Source organism: Gymnogyps californianus, chromosome 3, assembly GCF_018139145.2.
Source record: "Gymnogyps californianus isolate 813 chromosome 3, ASM1813914v2, whole genome shotgun sequence".
Lineage (NCBI taxonomy): Eukaryota > Metazoa > Chordata > Aves > Accipitriformes > Cathartidae > Gymnogyps > Gymnogyps californianus.
In genome coordinates, this window is record NC_059473.1 from 19354547 (window position 1) to 19371945 (window position 17399).

Sequence of the window (17399 nt, forward strand, 5' to 3'; positions counted from 1 at the left end):
GATGTAGTGTTACGTTTCAAAGGATGCCTAGCAACATAGAATTTCACCATGAGTCTAACGTGCTGTACTAGATTTCAAAGAGTGGTTGAAGCACTAAATGAATTTCAAATTAGGAATAGGAAATTCAAACCAGCATTACTCTTAACTGGGTTCGCTGTAACCACTGACACTTCTCTCAGTTTGGCAGTTGTAGTAGTTCTGCATCTCAGAAAAAGAGGCGAGGATGTAATTTCTCTGTTACACAATGTAAAATTCTGATTGGTATCCAGAAAAAGAATTGCAATGCTCAAGACAAATTTTCCCCTGGATTTTATTTTTACAGAGTTAACTTTTTATACTGAGCACTTTTTCAAACGTTTTAAGGCTGGGCAGTAGTATTTGCTGAATAGTATTTACTGTATCTCTGGCATTTATAGTATAGTTTCATCAACCTACTGATGAACTTTGCGCCAATTACCTGAATAGTTGGTGAAATGGTGAATACAAGATGCAAATGTAGTGAGTCTCCAAAGAGTGGATGTGAGGTGGGAGTTACACGTCTAAAACATCGCCCTACACCACTTTAAGAAAATTACAAGTTTTTTTGGCAAACAGAAGACCTGCAGCTTCATTTATTTTCAGATTCTCATACGCATTGTGCATGATCAAAGTTGATGTTAAGCAAAATCAACCAGGGGTTCTGCTCTACTGAATGACATCCAGAGGAGAAGGGAGGATTTGGGGGAAACAGCTACTTTGAAACTCTTTCTCAGAAAGAGTGGTCCAAACCTGCTCTAGAATCTGGTGATACTAGGAGTGTATAGGTTTTCCATCTACTTTTTGCTGACAGTAAGTATACGGTACCTGAATTAATAGTTCAAATGTGTCCTCTGGCTGTTCTAAATTGTCCAAAGACTAGCCCATATAAGCTTTTTCGCATCAAAGACCCAGCCCCAGGTGCTCTAATTTATCTTCTGTATGTTCTGGTTTCATATGTGGTCGTTTTTGCCTGTCATTCTGTGTGAAACTTGGAATTACAGAAATGTCTAAGTTAAAATAATGTTTCTGTGAGCTGAGAATTTACCCTGAGTGTCTTAGAATATTGACACACACTTTGGTCTGCAGAATTACAGCTGCTCAGTGTTTGAAGGATTCATCTAAAGAATAAAATATGTATAAGTGGATTGATAATCATTGGCTCAGTGGAGCTCTGTTAATTCTGTACTGAAGGAAATCATTGTCTAATGATAAAATTCAAGACTGTCTTACAGTCCTAAGATGGTAGTATAATACGTTACTTGCTTAGTTTTAATAGGCTGCAGTATTACCAATGTAGTACTTTCAGCTAGCGTGTACATTGATCTTTATGTATTTAAGTGAACAGTGTGATGAGTTTTAGAATAGGAAGCTTTCTAATTCTACTTCATTTATTTCTTAGCCAAAGTGAAAGAGAGGAATTTGAAACAGAGTTCAAACAGAAGTATGAACGAGAAAAGATTCTGCTAACAGAGGAAAACAAAAAACTTTCAAATGAACTTGATAAGGTAAGTGCTGATTAGTTGAGTCCTGAGTTTATAACTATTGTATGCTATGTATAAATTGGACAATATAGAGCTGTATTGGTTATTATTAACTCTTTATTGTTAGCAGAAATTAATGTTACACAAAAAGTGGTGATTAATATTTGATTTGAATAGAGAGTATCTACATGCATCTGAACTTGAGAATGTGTGCACGTATTTATATGCATGCATGTTTATTTATGTGTAGGAATTGAGTTAGATGGTCTTACAATTTGGTAAGATTAATTTTAGACAATATCTTAAGCCAAGGAAAAAAAGATGATTTCATTGTATGACCCAAATACAAAAATATATAGTTAATGATGTGATTACTTAGAGTATATTTGCATGTCAATTACCGTGAAATAGTAGGGCCCCTCCCACCCATTGAGATTAAGTGTTACTTTGAGATATTAAAAAAATACAAATGATAAGGCATATTAATTAAAGTGTGTTGAGCAAGGAATAATTGTTTCATGCATTTAGATTATCTCTTTATTGTTCATTTTGACAGGTTATTCAAGTTCATTGTGGATTAGCCAAGTCTTGCTAAACTTGTCTATTTTTTTTGTAATGCATCAAATTTTCTAAAAATATGATGAAAGTATGGTGTTCTTCAAAGTAAACATGTTTGCATGTCAGTGTTCAAATTAAAGTATATTTTCATGCCAGTATAAGATGCATACTATATATGCCTGTATGTAGGCTTAGTCCAAGAACAGTAAGAGACTAGTCACTTTGATAGTTTTTCTGCTCGGTCTCTTTTTTTTTTAATTTGGTTAGCTTTGTATTTTTCTTGTCAAATGACATTTAATAAATAGGCATATTTAAATCATAAGCCCATTGAAATGATAAATATGGAGTGGAGTACTCAGGAGTAAAAAGCAGAATAGATTTAAAACTGTTATTTTTTTTTCATCATTTTGATTTGTTAATGTATTTCAGTACTAAAAGAAGGCTTTCACATGAGATTCATTCTCCTAAGCAGGCCTTCCTATAAAGTCTATCTGATCTCTGATTCCAGTTTGACTTTCTGAATAATTATTTAACATAATGGAGGTTTAGTTCCCAGTACCAACTCAGGTTAGCTGTGGCTTTTGTCTTGCAGAATGTGCATATATGAATGACAGCTATGTCAATGCAGGAGGTTAATTGCTAGGTATAACACATTGTACCTACAGATGTGCATTTAATTTCAATTTCCCTGTCTGCAAGTAAGTAAAATGAAAAATAGGGGAATGTGAGACACCTGGAGAATCTCAGGACTGACTCGCGCTTGTATCTGTTAAGCCTCTCATTCTCCATGGTTACTAAACAAGGGAGAGGTTCAGCAGTTTTATCTGAGCTATAACAATTTTTGTGCCCTTGCTTTACTCTCTTAATGTAGTTTTTTCTATATAGAACGTTCCACACCTATATGGTGCAAAACAGGAACGTTCTAAGAGTTGTAGAGGTATTTGGAGACTAATTGTCAGAAAATTAATTAATTTGTTAGAATAAAAATGTAGTTCTAGTCCTTGAAAATGGCCTTTCAGTACAGCTAAGGTCATACATGAGAAGAGATTCTGGCTTTTATTGTTACATGGTGTTTATTGTGATGGGTAGTACCAATTCTTAAAGCAGATGTACGATGTGGGAGAGGGGAACACGTGGCTTTGAGTCTGCACAGAGATGGAGTCACAGCAGCTTATACCTTTTAACAAGTTGTTTAAATTTTCATTCAGCTCACCACCATGTTTGAGAGGCTGAGTATGAATAACCGGCAGCTGGAAGAAGAGATGAGAGACCTGGCTGATAAAAAGGAGTCCGTGGCCCACTGGGAGGCCCAAATTACTGAGATCATCCAATGGTGAATACTCTGCTCTAATGTCATTGCAGAATCCCCTCAGTATCTGGTAGAGCTGTTACCAAGTTTTTGCCTTTGCACGTGACACTTGCAAGCGCTTAGGTGAAATCTCACACCCGTCTGGGATTCTGCTGTATTTTTGCTTGAGATTTTAATAATATCCAAATCCGGAAAATTGTGTTCCTCCTTAAGAGTGAAAGTGTCTTACCAGATACAACTTTTTTAAGTGCAGAAGAATCATGGCCATTGGGTGTGGCTTGTGGCTTTGGAAGAATGCTGGAAGGAGTCATGTGCTGAGCTCATGCCTCCAAGAGGGAACAAGCCTGGGAAAAGCAGTGGCTGAGAGTATTTGTGTCTCGGCATTAATTTCCTTCATCTGCTTGGCATGTGGCAGAATGAAACAAATACAGTGCAACTTTCATGCGATTTTTTTACAAGGAGGGCATTTGAGACTACCACAAAGCCAGTCAAGTGATGTTTCTAATAATACTTCTGCTAAATAATGATGTTATGTTTCTAAAGTCTTCCGTCCAGTTCTAATAAATTAAGGAAAAAAAACCCCAAGTTGAAACTATTAAAAGAAAAAGATTGTTTTATCTAGGTGGCCTTTATTTTTCCTCTCCATGCCTGCTTCTTTCCCCTCCCCTTTTATGGTCCATTGTAGTGTTTAGCATCTACAAAAACAGTTTGCATCCAGACTTTTTTTTTTTTACACATCATCCACTTCTGGGAAAATTTCATCATCATATACTAATCTTTTTTTGGTTTACTACTTCCTTCCCCCTTGCACTCCCCATTTTTCCCATCTCAGGTTAGTGGAAAAAAAACTAATTTGTTGTGTTAAAGCAAAAATGGGAAACACTTGTTTTTATGAAACCTAGTTTGGTATTGTTGTAATGTCAGTATAATTTTGTTGTCCAAATACAGAGAAGTTTGGCTTTTGAATATAGCCACGTGAATACGTAACAAGAAAGAAGGGCTGTCCTCTGGGTTTCTGGAAGTGTTTTAAACAGTGTTTGTTACATAAAATTATGTAACGCCAATCTGTGTTATGAAGTCCATAGTGTCTCAAGGCATTGTATTTGTAGCAGAGGTTAAAAAATTTAAAGGGTCCATTTTGTGCATGTTCCTTTTAAATCTTTTCTCTCATAACTGTGAGTGTAGTAGATGGCCTGCATCAGAGAAATTTAAAAAAATACATGAAGGTTGTTTAAATGAACAGTTAATTTCTAGCCAATCAGAAATATTTATTCAGAAAAAAAAAAATCAAGGTATCAAGAGAGACAAGTCTATTATTTCACATTCCATATTGTTTTAAGGTAATGCTTATCTTTCTTAATGCACCAAGGTAATCAAACCCCGTTTTTCAGATTTACATGTGAAAGCACTCATAAAACTTGGCAGTTCTGGAAAAACACAAGTCAGAATTAGTTGTGGATTGTTTTACTTAACACTATGTAAAAATGTACCAGCAGCCATTAAGAATGTCCCTTCTCCAATTTATGAGAGTGTTTAATATTTTAAGATGTACTACTGATGTGGTTCAGGTATATGATAAAGCATCTTGCATGTATGAGAGATGTCACTGTGGGGGTAAAAGAGGTTTGGGATTGAGTTTTTTGTTATCTCTAAAGATACTTAATGAAAAAAGATCAGGAACATGCAAGACTAACTTTCTGAATGAAAGATACCATTTTACTGATCCCTTATGACAATATAGTGTCTTTTAAATGGAACTAAAAATTAAAGAATTATGTGAAAAGAAAAAAAAATAGAAGTACTGTGGGCAAACATTAAGGAGATAAAAAAATATCTGGCTTGTTTGCAGTTTTTAATCACTGTACACATCTCAATTTTCCCTCCATACTTCTCTCTGCTTATGTTAAATTCTTTTCAGCTATGCGAGGCCTTATCTTGGCTCACATTTTTTTCCTATTATATTTAGATTTTCCATGTGTTACCCAGATAATCTGGTCATGTCCATCTGCTGTCCTTAGAACTCAGTACTGCATACTGAAACTAGGTCCTTCTCTGGGGATTTTTTGCTGTGGAACATGGGGTGCTATATGAAGTATTTAAATTTCTATAATAATGATAAACATTTTAAAAGAAAAAAAAACAACCCTGATTTTGAAGAAAACTAGTCTTATTTAATCAGTCACAAGCCGATGTTTTCCTCAGAAGAACATGCAATTTAAATCCATACCTGTTCACCTCTTCAGTATGACAACAGAATGCCTTGGAGCTGACAAAGTAAGGTACAGCTTGTAGGCTCCCTCTTCAAAACTAACAGATTTGTCACATAATATTACTTTAAAATATGTATTTTGGGTGCATGCTTTCCACCTCTTAAAAATGGATTTTGCCTGCCATCTTCTTTTTGTACCATGATTCATGAAGGATAGGAGGCAGTAGATGGAATTAATTACTGGTTTTGTAAACAGTTTGCTCAGCTGCCTATGGTAGTTCAAAGGATTTGTTCTAGCCCTGTTTTAAGTAACACAAGCCCAAGGCGTCCCTTACTTCTTTTAAGTGCTTTGCCATCTAATAGATCTCTCTCTCAGGAGATCTGCCCCGCTATTCAAATCCACATTTTGGTGGTTAAGATTGTCACTTTCTTCACGACTCCTTGGGCCCTTCTAAATTATTATTTCTTTCAGATTTTATAACTTGAGAGTAATTTTAGTGGCCTATCATGTTCCCTTTAGCCTTTCCCTGCTTTCTTACTGTGCTCTCTTGCATCTTTTTTGGGGCAAATGTACAAAAGCCTTTTTATTTTTGCTGTTATTATCCCAAGATGCCATAAATATAACCAATATTTTACTATAAACACTTGAATCAAACTTTCATTGCAAATTCTAATGTGGTAGCAATAGACCCTCACAGATCATTCAGCCTTAATGGAGTTATTATATTGACAAGTTTCTATTAGCCAAATCACTCATCATGCCTTGACAAGAGTAAGAAATATTGAGGCTTTTGTAGTCAGCTATAAATTTTCCTATGGGAGATGGGAAAGAGATTCATTGCATTGGAGGTTAATGCAGTCACTTTAAAAAGGAATCTTTTAAATAGCCATGGTACCGTATTTCTGTTCTGTTGCGGAAAGGAGGTCGATGGAAATCTTGGTAGTGATTCCCAGAGTACTTGGCAAGAATCTTAACTTATTAGTCTCTCTGGGAGGGATTCATGTAACCTAGTTCTAGAAGTCCTAAGGTAGACAACTAAAATAAATCCCATGACTAGTACTGTAGAAGTCTCTTTTGCTCCCCACTGATTGAAAAGGAAGCCTAGACAACTAGTTCAAATGAAGAGTTCTGTATTGTTATGTTTATATGGATGAGCTAAATCCTGCCTGATTTACCTATGGAATGGATGTTAGGCTTAGATTCAGCTGGCCAGAAGCTGTGACTGTTGTTTACCAGAAGATTCAGTTAATAGTTTCCTTGTTGACTAGGTATTTTTCCAATCAACTGTACTATGGTTGATTTTTAATTATTGACTTCATTAAAAAAAAAAACAATGTCGTGGTTTAACCCCAGTCAGCAACTAAGCACCACGCAGCCGTTTCCCCCTCCTCCCTCCCAGTGGGGTGAGGAGGAGGAAAGGGAAAAAAAAAAAAAGTAAAACTCATGGGTTGAGATAAGAACCATTTAATAACTAAAGTAAAATATAATACTAACAATAGTAATAATGAAATATAATAATAATAGTAGTGAAAAGGAATATAACAAAAAAAGGAAGGGGGGGGAGAAAAAAAACCAGTGATGCACAATGCAATTGCTCACCACCCGCTGACCGATGCCCAGTTAGTTCCCGAGCCGCGATCCACACCTCCTGGCCAACTGCCCCCTGTTTATATACTGGGCATGGCGTTCCATGATATGGAATACCCCTTTGGCTAGTTCAGCTCAGCTGCCCCGGCTATGCTCCCTTCCCAGCTTCTTGCACACCTGCTTGCTGGCAGAGCATGGGAAACTGAAAAGTCCTTGGCTTAAGATAAGCGCTACTTAGCAACAACTAAAACATCAGTGTGTTATCAACATCATTCTCACACTAAATCCAAAACACAGCACTGTACCAGCTACTAAAAGAAAGTTAACTCTGTCCCAGCTGAAACCAGGACACCCAACAACAAAAAAACCCCCAAACACTTCTGCATTAAATCAAACATAAAAAAGCTCTGAAGTTTTTTTGTTTTGTTTTGTTTTGTTTTAAATCTGGTTGTTCTCAGAAGAAAGCACCACAAATTGTGGGAAAATGTTTAGCAAAAATTCTGGCCAAATTCAACTGTAAGAAACTCAAAACATGAAAAATTATGAGATGCGTTGTGTTTGAAGTAAGAATAATCAGAAGTTAATTATCTATAAAATAGAAATTCTGGAGGGCAGGGGGAAATTTCAGGGTTTGGGAGCAGAGTGAGTTGTTGAAAACTTTTGGAGTAGTTCTGAAAAACAAATTTTGTTGGAGAGGGCAGGGGAAGAAGAATAAATTAAGTTGGAGGCTTTGAACATAGTGATACGAAGACAGAAATTTAAAAGCATTGAGAAACTACAGGAGAATTGGGAGTCATGGCTCTCAGAATTCCTTGGGGTTCTTGAATCAGGCAAGATGCAGCTTGGCGTAAGACCCCAGGGCTTTTAAGACCCCTCCTGTTCAGCAAAAATCCCTAGTTCTCTGGGTCCATTTTGTACTGTAAAGTATCCCGGATAGAGAGACCCAGAGAGTCTGACTTTCCAAGCAGCCTGACAAATAGCGTACTAGATATTAGTCAATGGTTATTTGAAGGTCATCGTGATGTTGGCTCCAACCAAAAAGTTAAATTTACTGTTACAGGAATTTGTACTATATCACTGTTCTAGGTTCTTTATAGTTAGTGAACTAAGCTTGCAAGGGCACTTAGGTTATACATGAAAACAGAACAGTTAATCTAATCTAAATTTTCAGTAAAGAAAGAAGTGACTCTGGGTGGAACCTGAAGAACTTTTCTTCCTTAGGTCTTTTGCTGTGCTTGTTAGAGGTCTCTGTAAGAAGGGCGGCAAGGAGAGAAACATTAGTAAGAGTAAGTTTACCATACTTGCTCTATCTTTTTTTAAAAAAGCCAACCAAACAAGAAAACCCCAGCAAAACAGTAACAAATCAAAAAACTCCAAGAGCTCCTGGGTTCACATAATGCTTAATCAATGTATCTCATTATCGAGAGAGTGTTGCCATCTAGTGGACAACAAAACTCTATCTCAGCTCCAAATTTTACTGCTTGCTGTCTTTAAGAGTGAGGAGTTTCCTTGAACTCAGTATAGATTTTTGCAAAAATTGACTTCATATGTATATTTTTATTTTCTAGATTTCTATATGTTCTGTGGAATACCTCTCTGAGGTTTTTGCATGTGCAGCTTTTCAGCATTTAGAGCCTGAAGGTTCTGTGCATCATAAACCAAAAAACTGAAGTGTTTTCTCACCTTCCATGAGGAAAGATCTATATGGCATGATAAAAACTGACAAAGAAATTGGACATTTAAAGTTTTTCAGCTTTAATTAGAAAAGTTAAAAAATAAGGCACCAATTCAATTTTATTTTTAATCTGACATTGTCCGTTTTTTTCTGCAAAGATTTTACATGTCATTAAAAACAGAGAAAATCAAGTGCTGATTCCTGAATCTCTTTTTCTCTCCTTGTACATCAGGAAAACTTACTTTCTCACCTTGGGAGCCTCACGTGCTTTTTATTCCTGCTTACACTCTTTTCTTTTACTATGTATTTAATTATGCACCCCACCCCACCCCCCAAGCTTCTTATGCTACTTCTCACATCTTTTGCCCACTGTTACACCCTAAGTGGTTTGTATAGGCCAAGATTATCTGTATCTGGTCATCAAAATGTGTCATCCAGAATGTTATGGGGAAAAAAGTTGGTATGCTGCTTCCATTGAGTTCTAGTATACTTTGGGAAAAATAGTAACTCATTAATATCAAAACTCTCACTGGCTTTAATAGAGTCAGGATATGTGTTTTTTTCCTAGGCTCCTCCCCACCTCTTGAACTAAATTGTAAGCAGGAGACAAAGAAGATAAAGCCCAAAGCATGAATAAGTGTTTACTTTTTCATGTTGAGTGGAGTTTTGTGGCAAATGGTCACTATTTTTGCATTAGCCTCCTCTATATTAAAGCAATCTTCCTTTTGTAAATCTTAACCTGCACACCCAGAAGTCACTGCAACCTGTAGATGTTTATCCCATAGCTTTCACATTGTGATCTTGCTCTAATGCCGCTATGGGAAAGCTCTTCTGTTCCTCCCTTGCCCGTGGCAGTTCAGAGTATGTGCTCTCTGTCTTTCTTGCCTCCCAGTGACTCTCTATAAATCTTTGTTGAAACATTATATTATTTTTATTAATTAATGGTAAACTTGCAAGTAGCACCATTTCCATATTCACTTTGTGTATGAACCCCATAGGATCAACGAGAGAAACTTATATTGCTTTATAGGCACGGAGGGGAAATCACTTTCTGCAGAAAGGTCACTGCAAGACAAATTCAGCCATCTGGAGAACTCTATCTCCAGTCCAACATACTCAGAATTACAGTTACTAAGGAAAGATCAGGAAGCAAGGATAAGTTAATTTCCATGAAATAGAAAAACTATTTTCCCACTTCCCTATAAGTTATTTAAAATTATTTGAGGTTCATTACTTAGAGCACATCCTAAACATTTCTGTGGTTAGTGTTGATAGATCTAACTGTGGTCAAGCTGTGGTATTAGACTGCTGGTCTCTGAGACCAGCTCAGAGACTTGAGTATGCCCTGGTGTTGCAGAACTGAGTTTATTCTTAGGTGGGCAAGATGAGTATGTTCAGAGCCAGGCACTTAAGGTGAAAGGTAATGGGGGGGGGGGGGGGGAGTGTCTGTTTGTTTGTTTTAGGTTTTGTTTTAGGTTTTTCATAAGCTACTTTGTTTCAGTGAGGTAATTTTTTAGCAACTTTCTTTTCTATGTTAATATCTGAGGCAAAGTGAAGAAAGAACCTTCTGCTGTGATGAATCAGAAAGTTTTTTTTTCTTTGTAACTGATGATCAAAGAATCTGAAAAACAGACGTGTCTCCTCCTTGATGTCTTTACACCCAGAAAACATGTCTTGATAGAAAGAAAGCTCGGGGGATGAGAGCGCCTCTTCTGGCTTATGCTGTTTAATAACACTAGAATTAGACTCCCCCTATTTAATTAGCATTTCTTGAAATAACATCGCTGTTTGATTCTAACTACTATTTCTCATAGTCAATTGATACAGTAAAGTCAACCACTAGTTCCAATATTATGTGGATAGTTGAATTGTTAATTATTGGTTAAAAATTTTGTCTTAATTTACTCCCTAAAAATAGGTTGAATCCTGAAAGGTTTCTTTCCCACAGTCTCAATTTCAGGTAGCTGACATTTATACTGAGACATATATGACGTAGATATGTAGTTCTTCAATCTTTATTCCTCGTGTTAGTGATGCATATTGTTTAATGGAACTCTGCAAAGCAGCAAAGGCTTGGTTATGTGTGGTTTTCTGCATTGTTCTTTTTTTTTGTTTCCTTATGTTTTATGATTTTTGTTTTGTATTCTGCTTTTTTCTGCTTCTGGTTGCTATTTTGTTTGAAGGGACTTTTGTTTTTTTCTTTAGATTAAAAAAAATTTCTTTAGATAAAAAAAAAAAACTCAAGGAAAAAAAAAAACAGTGATGCACAATGCAATTGCTCACCACCCGCTGACCGATGCCCGAGCAGTGATCCGCCCCTCCCGGCCAACTCCCCCCAGTTTATATACTGAGCATGACGTTCTATGGTATGGAATACCCCTTTGGCTAGTTCGGGTCAGCTGCCCTGGCCATGCTCCCTCCCAGCTTCTTGCACACCTGCTTGCTGGCAGAGCATGGGAAACTGAAAAGTCCTTGGCTTAAGATAAGCGCTACTTAGCAACAACTAAAACATCAGTTTTACACAATAATGTGTTACCAACATTAGCCATTCTCACACTAAATCCAAAACACAGCACTGTACCAGCTACTAAGAAGAAAATTAACTCTATCCCAGCCAAAACCAGAACAAGTCAAAACACCTTTTTCTTCTTATGTGATTGTTTAGGGTAAGTGATGAAAAAGATGCTCGAGGTTATCTTCAAGCCTTGGCCTCTAAAATGACAGAAGAACTAGAGGCCCTGAGGAACTCCAGTTTGGGAGCAAGAGCTACAGTAAGACTTCACTTCCATATGTCAGAATTTTTTTTGTTTGAAAAAACACTAATTTGATAGTTTCAGCTACAGTAATAACCTGTCTGTAGAGTCTGTGCTAGTCAAAAGTTAAACTTTCCTAGAGCTTCCCTTCTGAGTAACTGAATAGCAAATTTATTGTTTATCAATTAATTCAACACCAGTATCTTTATAATGTGATTTTATCTATGATATTGTTCAAGTAGCTACTTTATAATCATATATGAATTTGTTGAAGGAAATCTATACTTTGGGTCATGAAAGCCTTAAAGTCTTTCACTTGTGAAATGTGAATGTCCTTCGTAGCTGTCATTTGAATTGAGGCACATCAAAACTAGAATTCACGAAACCTCCTTGCTTTTGAGATCACGACAGCATAAGACGTTCATCTTGCCTATTTAGTACTTGATTTTAAAAATAGTAATGCTAATAAAAATACTCTTTTTAATTTTAAATTACTTTGGAATTAATGAACTCTTACATTAAGAACATAATAGACTGAGAAACATAATTGTTGAAGTTAGTTACATTCCTTATTTTCATCTTTCTTTCTGCTTACTCTTTCCTCTCCCGTTTTTTTATTTTTTTCTAGGACATGCCCTGGAAGATGCGACGCTTTGCAAAACTGGATATGTCTGCAAGGTTGGAACTACAGTCTGCTCTTGATGCTGAAATCCGAGCCAAACAGGCTATTCAAGATGAGTTGAATAAGGTCAAAGCTTCCTGTATCTCTACAGAGTGGTAAGACTGAATTGTTCTGATGGAAGTTTACTTTGATACCTCCCAGGGAATGTCATCAAATCGTGATTTTAACTACCTTGTCTGTCAAAATTTGATGATGAATGATATGCTAGTTTCTTATATCCAAATGTGAAAAAAAGACCACATGTCTCTTCATTGTGTAAGCAGCTGAACACTTACTGGGAAAATTTGAAATCTTGAAGACTTTCAGAGAGGACGCTTTCTCTTTAATAATATAATCTCTCCTAGTTGTGATAACAAGTTCAAATGCAAGCAGAGTTTGCTTTTGTGTCTTAGAACATACTCTTTTCCATTCTATTGCATTGGGTTAGCTGACAAAAATCAACTATTGCATACTGATTTGCACAGTAATAAGATGTCTTTATCAAAGAGTATGGATTCTTTTATTCCTTCCTCAGACCTCTCTCCTCCCCCCTGCCAATTTATTCTGAGTTGGGTAAACGCCTGAAGCAGGGATTAGTAGGAACACATTCCATTTGTAGGTCTCCAGCTTCAACCTAGCTCAGAGCACTGACTTGTTTTGCAGCTTTAGGAAAGCAGTCGGACAGAGCTGAGATTCAAGTATGTTATCTGTAAAGTGGGGATACCTTGTCTACCTGATGTGGATGTTTTTCAGGCCGGGTAACGTGATGGTAGGCAGCACTGTAGATCCTCTAAGAACAGGAGAACCAGCGTTTGCTTTGATAGGTAAGGATGAGAAGTGTGGTAGAAACACATAGTAGTGTTACCTGTCAGCTGTGAATTGGAAAGCACTGAAACAACTAACGGTAAAGTAACTGAGAAGAAAAATAGTTCCACATAATCCATTAGTATCACAGGCTCTGTGAATTAACAAATAAAAAAACCCCCAATTTTTAAGCATAAAAATACATGTGGTCTTTTTTTCTTATTCACAGGATACAAGCTCACGCAATTACTCATAAATTAAAAACACAAGCCTATTTAATGGGTAAACAGGAGCAATTAATTGCTTGTTCTGTTGTTTTTTTTTTTTTTTTTAAGATACCATACTAAACAGGTCCCAGTAGATTTCTGAATTCATTCTGGCATTTGATGACATCATGAAGCTTGCTGGGCATTAATTTTTAAATAGCATGCAAAGATGGACAAAAAAAGTGACTTGTGTCATGAGTTCTCAATATTTACATAGGTTTTTTGTTTGTATTCTTTTGAAGTAAACTGCAGGAATCTGAGAAGAAGAACATGGAACTGTTGACAGATATTGAAAGGCTGAAAAAGGAGACAGAAGAGCTTAGATCAGAAAAGGGTATGGCAACTGATATCCAAGTAAATAACATGTTTCACATTGGTGGGTACATCTTATCAATTAAGTGTCACCTTGCAACTAAAATATGATACCAACAGACTTTGGCATACAAAATATGAGCACAACGATTGCGTGTTAAGATGTACCCACAGCAGTTGCATTTGCACTTGTAATATGCTTCAGTTTTGTTGATAGACTTGAACCAGTAAGGTATTATTTGAGTTGGAACTGCATTATTTTTATTTGGCATGTGTATGGTGATTTACTGCCAGAAACCTGTTAGAAGTATAGATATATTTGTAATTTTTTTCCCCTTTATGATGGGTGAAGGTATTTAGACTTCAATACTGATTATAGTGTTCTTCATCTATGAATGTTTGGCCCTGTCCACACAGAGAGTAAACAACTGCAGAGGCATTCATAGCATTTGTTTCTGGGGTAACTTCGTTGATTGGCTTTGTAACCACATAGTGAGCAGTGTGGTCATGTTTGGTTGGCTGTGGTATTAAGAGTATGTTCTGGGATTTCTAGTGCATCTGTCTAACAGTATTTTGCATTGTTGTTGGGAGAAGAGACTTTCTGGTAATTCTGAAATGAAAAAGAATTTCAGTGAGAGATGATTAATGATTTGGCTGATTCTTTGCAGTTCCTGTAGTAGCTCTAATATTTGTATCTTATGAGTCACATGGGAAGAAGTGATTTTTCAGACCAAATGGAATTACCTAATTTTCTGTAGGGAACTGGTTGAACTCCAGAGTTTCAAAACCCTGGCAGCAATTGCTGTGTAGGGATGTCAAATATTGTTCAGCCTTTGCAACCTCACGGTGTGTCAATCAATAATGTATTGTAGTTAACATTCATCTCCTATATATAAGCCTCCAAGTGCTGGTTGACTGGTAAAAATAATAGAAACTTATACAGAACATTAAAAAATGACTGGTGCTGATCAGCAAATAAGACTTAGGGAGTTTATACTTGTTTGTCTTGATGTTTAGCACTGATACCAGGATTGTGCTTCTTCACGTGCTTGGAGGACATCTTGATAGCATCTCCCTAGAGACGACAATGCTTTGTCATGTTTAGCTTTCATTTATAGATTCTTGAACTGTCTTAAAAATTACGCATGGTTACTCAGCTTCTGAAATTTTCCTTTGCGTTAAACAATCTGTTAAGAATTTATAATTAGTATTTTACCCTGTATTTTTTTCCAGTGTTTAAAACCTTACTGTGTTTGTGAAAATAGAGATAAACATTTACTCTTTTCTTTAAAACAAAAGGAAAAAAAAGGAAATGTACTGTTCAAGGAAAAGTTAGTTATTATGCTTTTTGCCAGAAGTAAATTAATAAGATTCTACTGCAGCTATTCAAATATTTTGATAGAAATACACCTTAATCCAAAATCCTTATTATCTTTGGACTTGGTTTTCTCTTATAAGAAGAAATATATTGAGGTTTGAATCATGAACGGTATAGAGGATTCAAATGTAGTCAATGTACAGTGGGTAGAGTAACTTCCTGTGTGTGGAAATTGGTTTCTAGGAAGGGATTACTTAGATTAGCGCTTAAATCCTTTGCTCTTTATAAGTGTGTTCCAGAAACTGGGGAAGGTGGGGAAAAAGATTACTAAAAATGATTCTGTAAAGTAGCAGGTAATTTGAGAATTGTTTTTAGTCTTTTACTAGGGTTTCAGTGTATTTATTGAAGTGTATTGAAGAGGAAAGGGTTCTTTGTAACTTCTTTGTTCACTGTGGGTTATATTTAGAGGAAACAGGGTGATATGGCCAGTTAGAGCAAGATACTGACTTTTTTGAAAAGAAATAAGTGACCTTTGATAGCATCAGTCTTTTGAGATGCACACGGTCCTGCAGGCTCTGGTCATAATAAGTGTGTGTGTATATATATAATGTATTTATAGTGTTCAGGAAGCTCGGGTTTGTACACATCTGTGATTTATAAACACCCACACAGCAACTTGAATTATCCCCCAAAGAAAAGAAGAAGAAAAAAAAAATACATCAGTTGAAGCAAGTTAAAATAACAGTCGAGATGTGCCACCCTCTGCGGCTCCAGAGGATGCAGCATTCCTGCTCTGTTTACTGCCTGAAAACCGTGTAAATGGTGTAGCATGACAGAGACATTTGAAGCTTCACCCAGGATTGTATTACTCCTGGACATTCAAAAGTGAAAGGTGGCAGACAGGCATAGAGCATGAGTCAAGGAACTTGTATTAGTTGGAAATGCAGCGTGTTCCTCAAACAACCTGTTCTGTATGTTTTTCTGGAACCTCACTGTTTGCTAAAGCTGCCTTGTAATGGTAGGCTATCCAGCGTGTGACTAGAGCAGGGATGACACCTGCTGTGTTAGTGTGTATGCTTGTATGTCCTGTAGTGCATGTTGCAAATGAACGTAAGCATATTAGAAACCTGTGCCTTCTGCGTAATAGACACGTACATACAGTATGTTTTCACGTTGAATTCACACCACACACATCCTAGCTTGGAAAAGGTTAATTAAGCATCCGCTGCTTGCTTAGTGGGTGTATGTCTATTAAAAAAATCTTTTACTCTGGAAAACAGACCAAATGTGACAACTCATTTCAAAAAGTGTAGGTGGTTCAGGTGGATACTCAAACCCTGATTCAGCAAGGCAAAGGTCCTCCAAGAAAAGATCGTTTTTCTGTAGCTTAAAAACCTGCTGCTGTTTTCTAGGTGTAAAGCACCAAGACTCACAGAATTCTTTCTTGGCATTTTTGAATGCGCCTACCTCTGCTCTGGATCAATTTGAAGTAAGTGTACAGCTATTCTAACTCTGTTAGTCAGTGGAACTACTGCTGTTATGTGCAGGTTATATGCATATTTGCTGAGAGTTTGCTACTGTATTTTAATTACATTGCCCCATTTATATTTGTGTATAATAATATGTGAGAATTGTTTGTCATTTACAGTGCTGGCTGTCTTCTCTTGAACACTAGTAATCATAGAGAATTCTCTCTCAAACCTTGAACGCAGAAATTTTCCTGATTTTTGTAGTGAACGTGAAAAGCATAGTTGTTCAGATGGCCTTTCTTTGTATTCAGAAAAATGCTAAGTAATGTGGATACTGGTTTGGTAAAAATGAGAGAGAATACGTAAATAATCCTTGAATATATTCCATGAAGTCATCGGTACTGTGTTAGGTTGTTTTCATCTTCTGTTCATTTTACACAGATCTGTAAAATCCATATAATTGCTATTCATCGCCTCTCCACAGATCCTATATACTTAAAAAATAAATCTGTTCAATTCCTTTGTCACTTTTAGACAAAAGACCAGTTTAGGTAGAAAACCTGAAAGAAAAAAATTGAAACAATACTATACATTTCATATCTTCTTTTTTTAATCAACAGTAAGCAATGCGTCATTTTTCTTTTAGAAGAACAGCTGGGGTGAAATATTGGTCAAACTGAATTCAGAGGGGACAAGGCACCACCTTTACAGTTATACATTAGTCTAAAATTTGCCCGTTTTTTTCCTGATGGGTGTACAAGGTCATCACATTTAGCTATGGAAGATCATAATCCCTGATGTTATTGATGTTCCAAAATTTACTTTCTTTTCATTGTGTATTCATTAATTCATTGTTCTGTCTTGAAGTCCTCGTAATTAATACCATTTTTTAATTTGCTTTTTAATTATTTATCTTATAAGTTACTTTCAATATAAAAATCCTGTTGGAGTGTAGGAATATTATTTTATTGAGTGAAT

At 36.3% G+C, this 17399-nt stretch overlaps 1 protein-coding gene across 3 annotated transcripts in view; it reads left to right on the plus strand.

The window, feature by feature from the left end:
* The window catches only part of CDC42BPA (CDC42 binding protein kinase alpha), a 189013-nt gene that overhangs the window by 128992 nt on the left and 42622 nt on the right, over positions 1-17399 (plus strand). For all 3 annotated transcript variants that reach the window (XM_050895160.1, XM_050895161.1, XM_050895162.1), the window contains 6 exons: positions 1418-1523; positions 3266-3390; positions 11504-11609; positions 12220-12368; positions 13565-13656; positions 16365-16441. In XM_050895160.1, coding sequence (XP_050751117.1) covers positions 1418-1523; positions 3266-3390; positions 11504-11609; positions 12220-12368; positions 13565-13656; positions 16365-16441 — 655 coding nt within the window. The remainder of the gene's footprint in view (positions 1-1417; positions 1524-3265; positions 3391-11503; positions 11610-12219; positions 12369-13564; positions 13657-16364; positions 16442-17399) is intronic.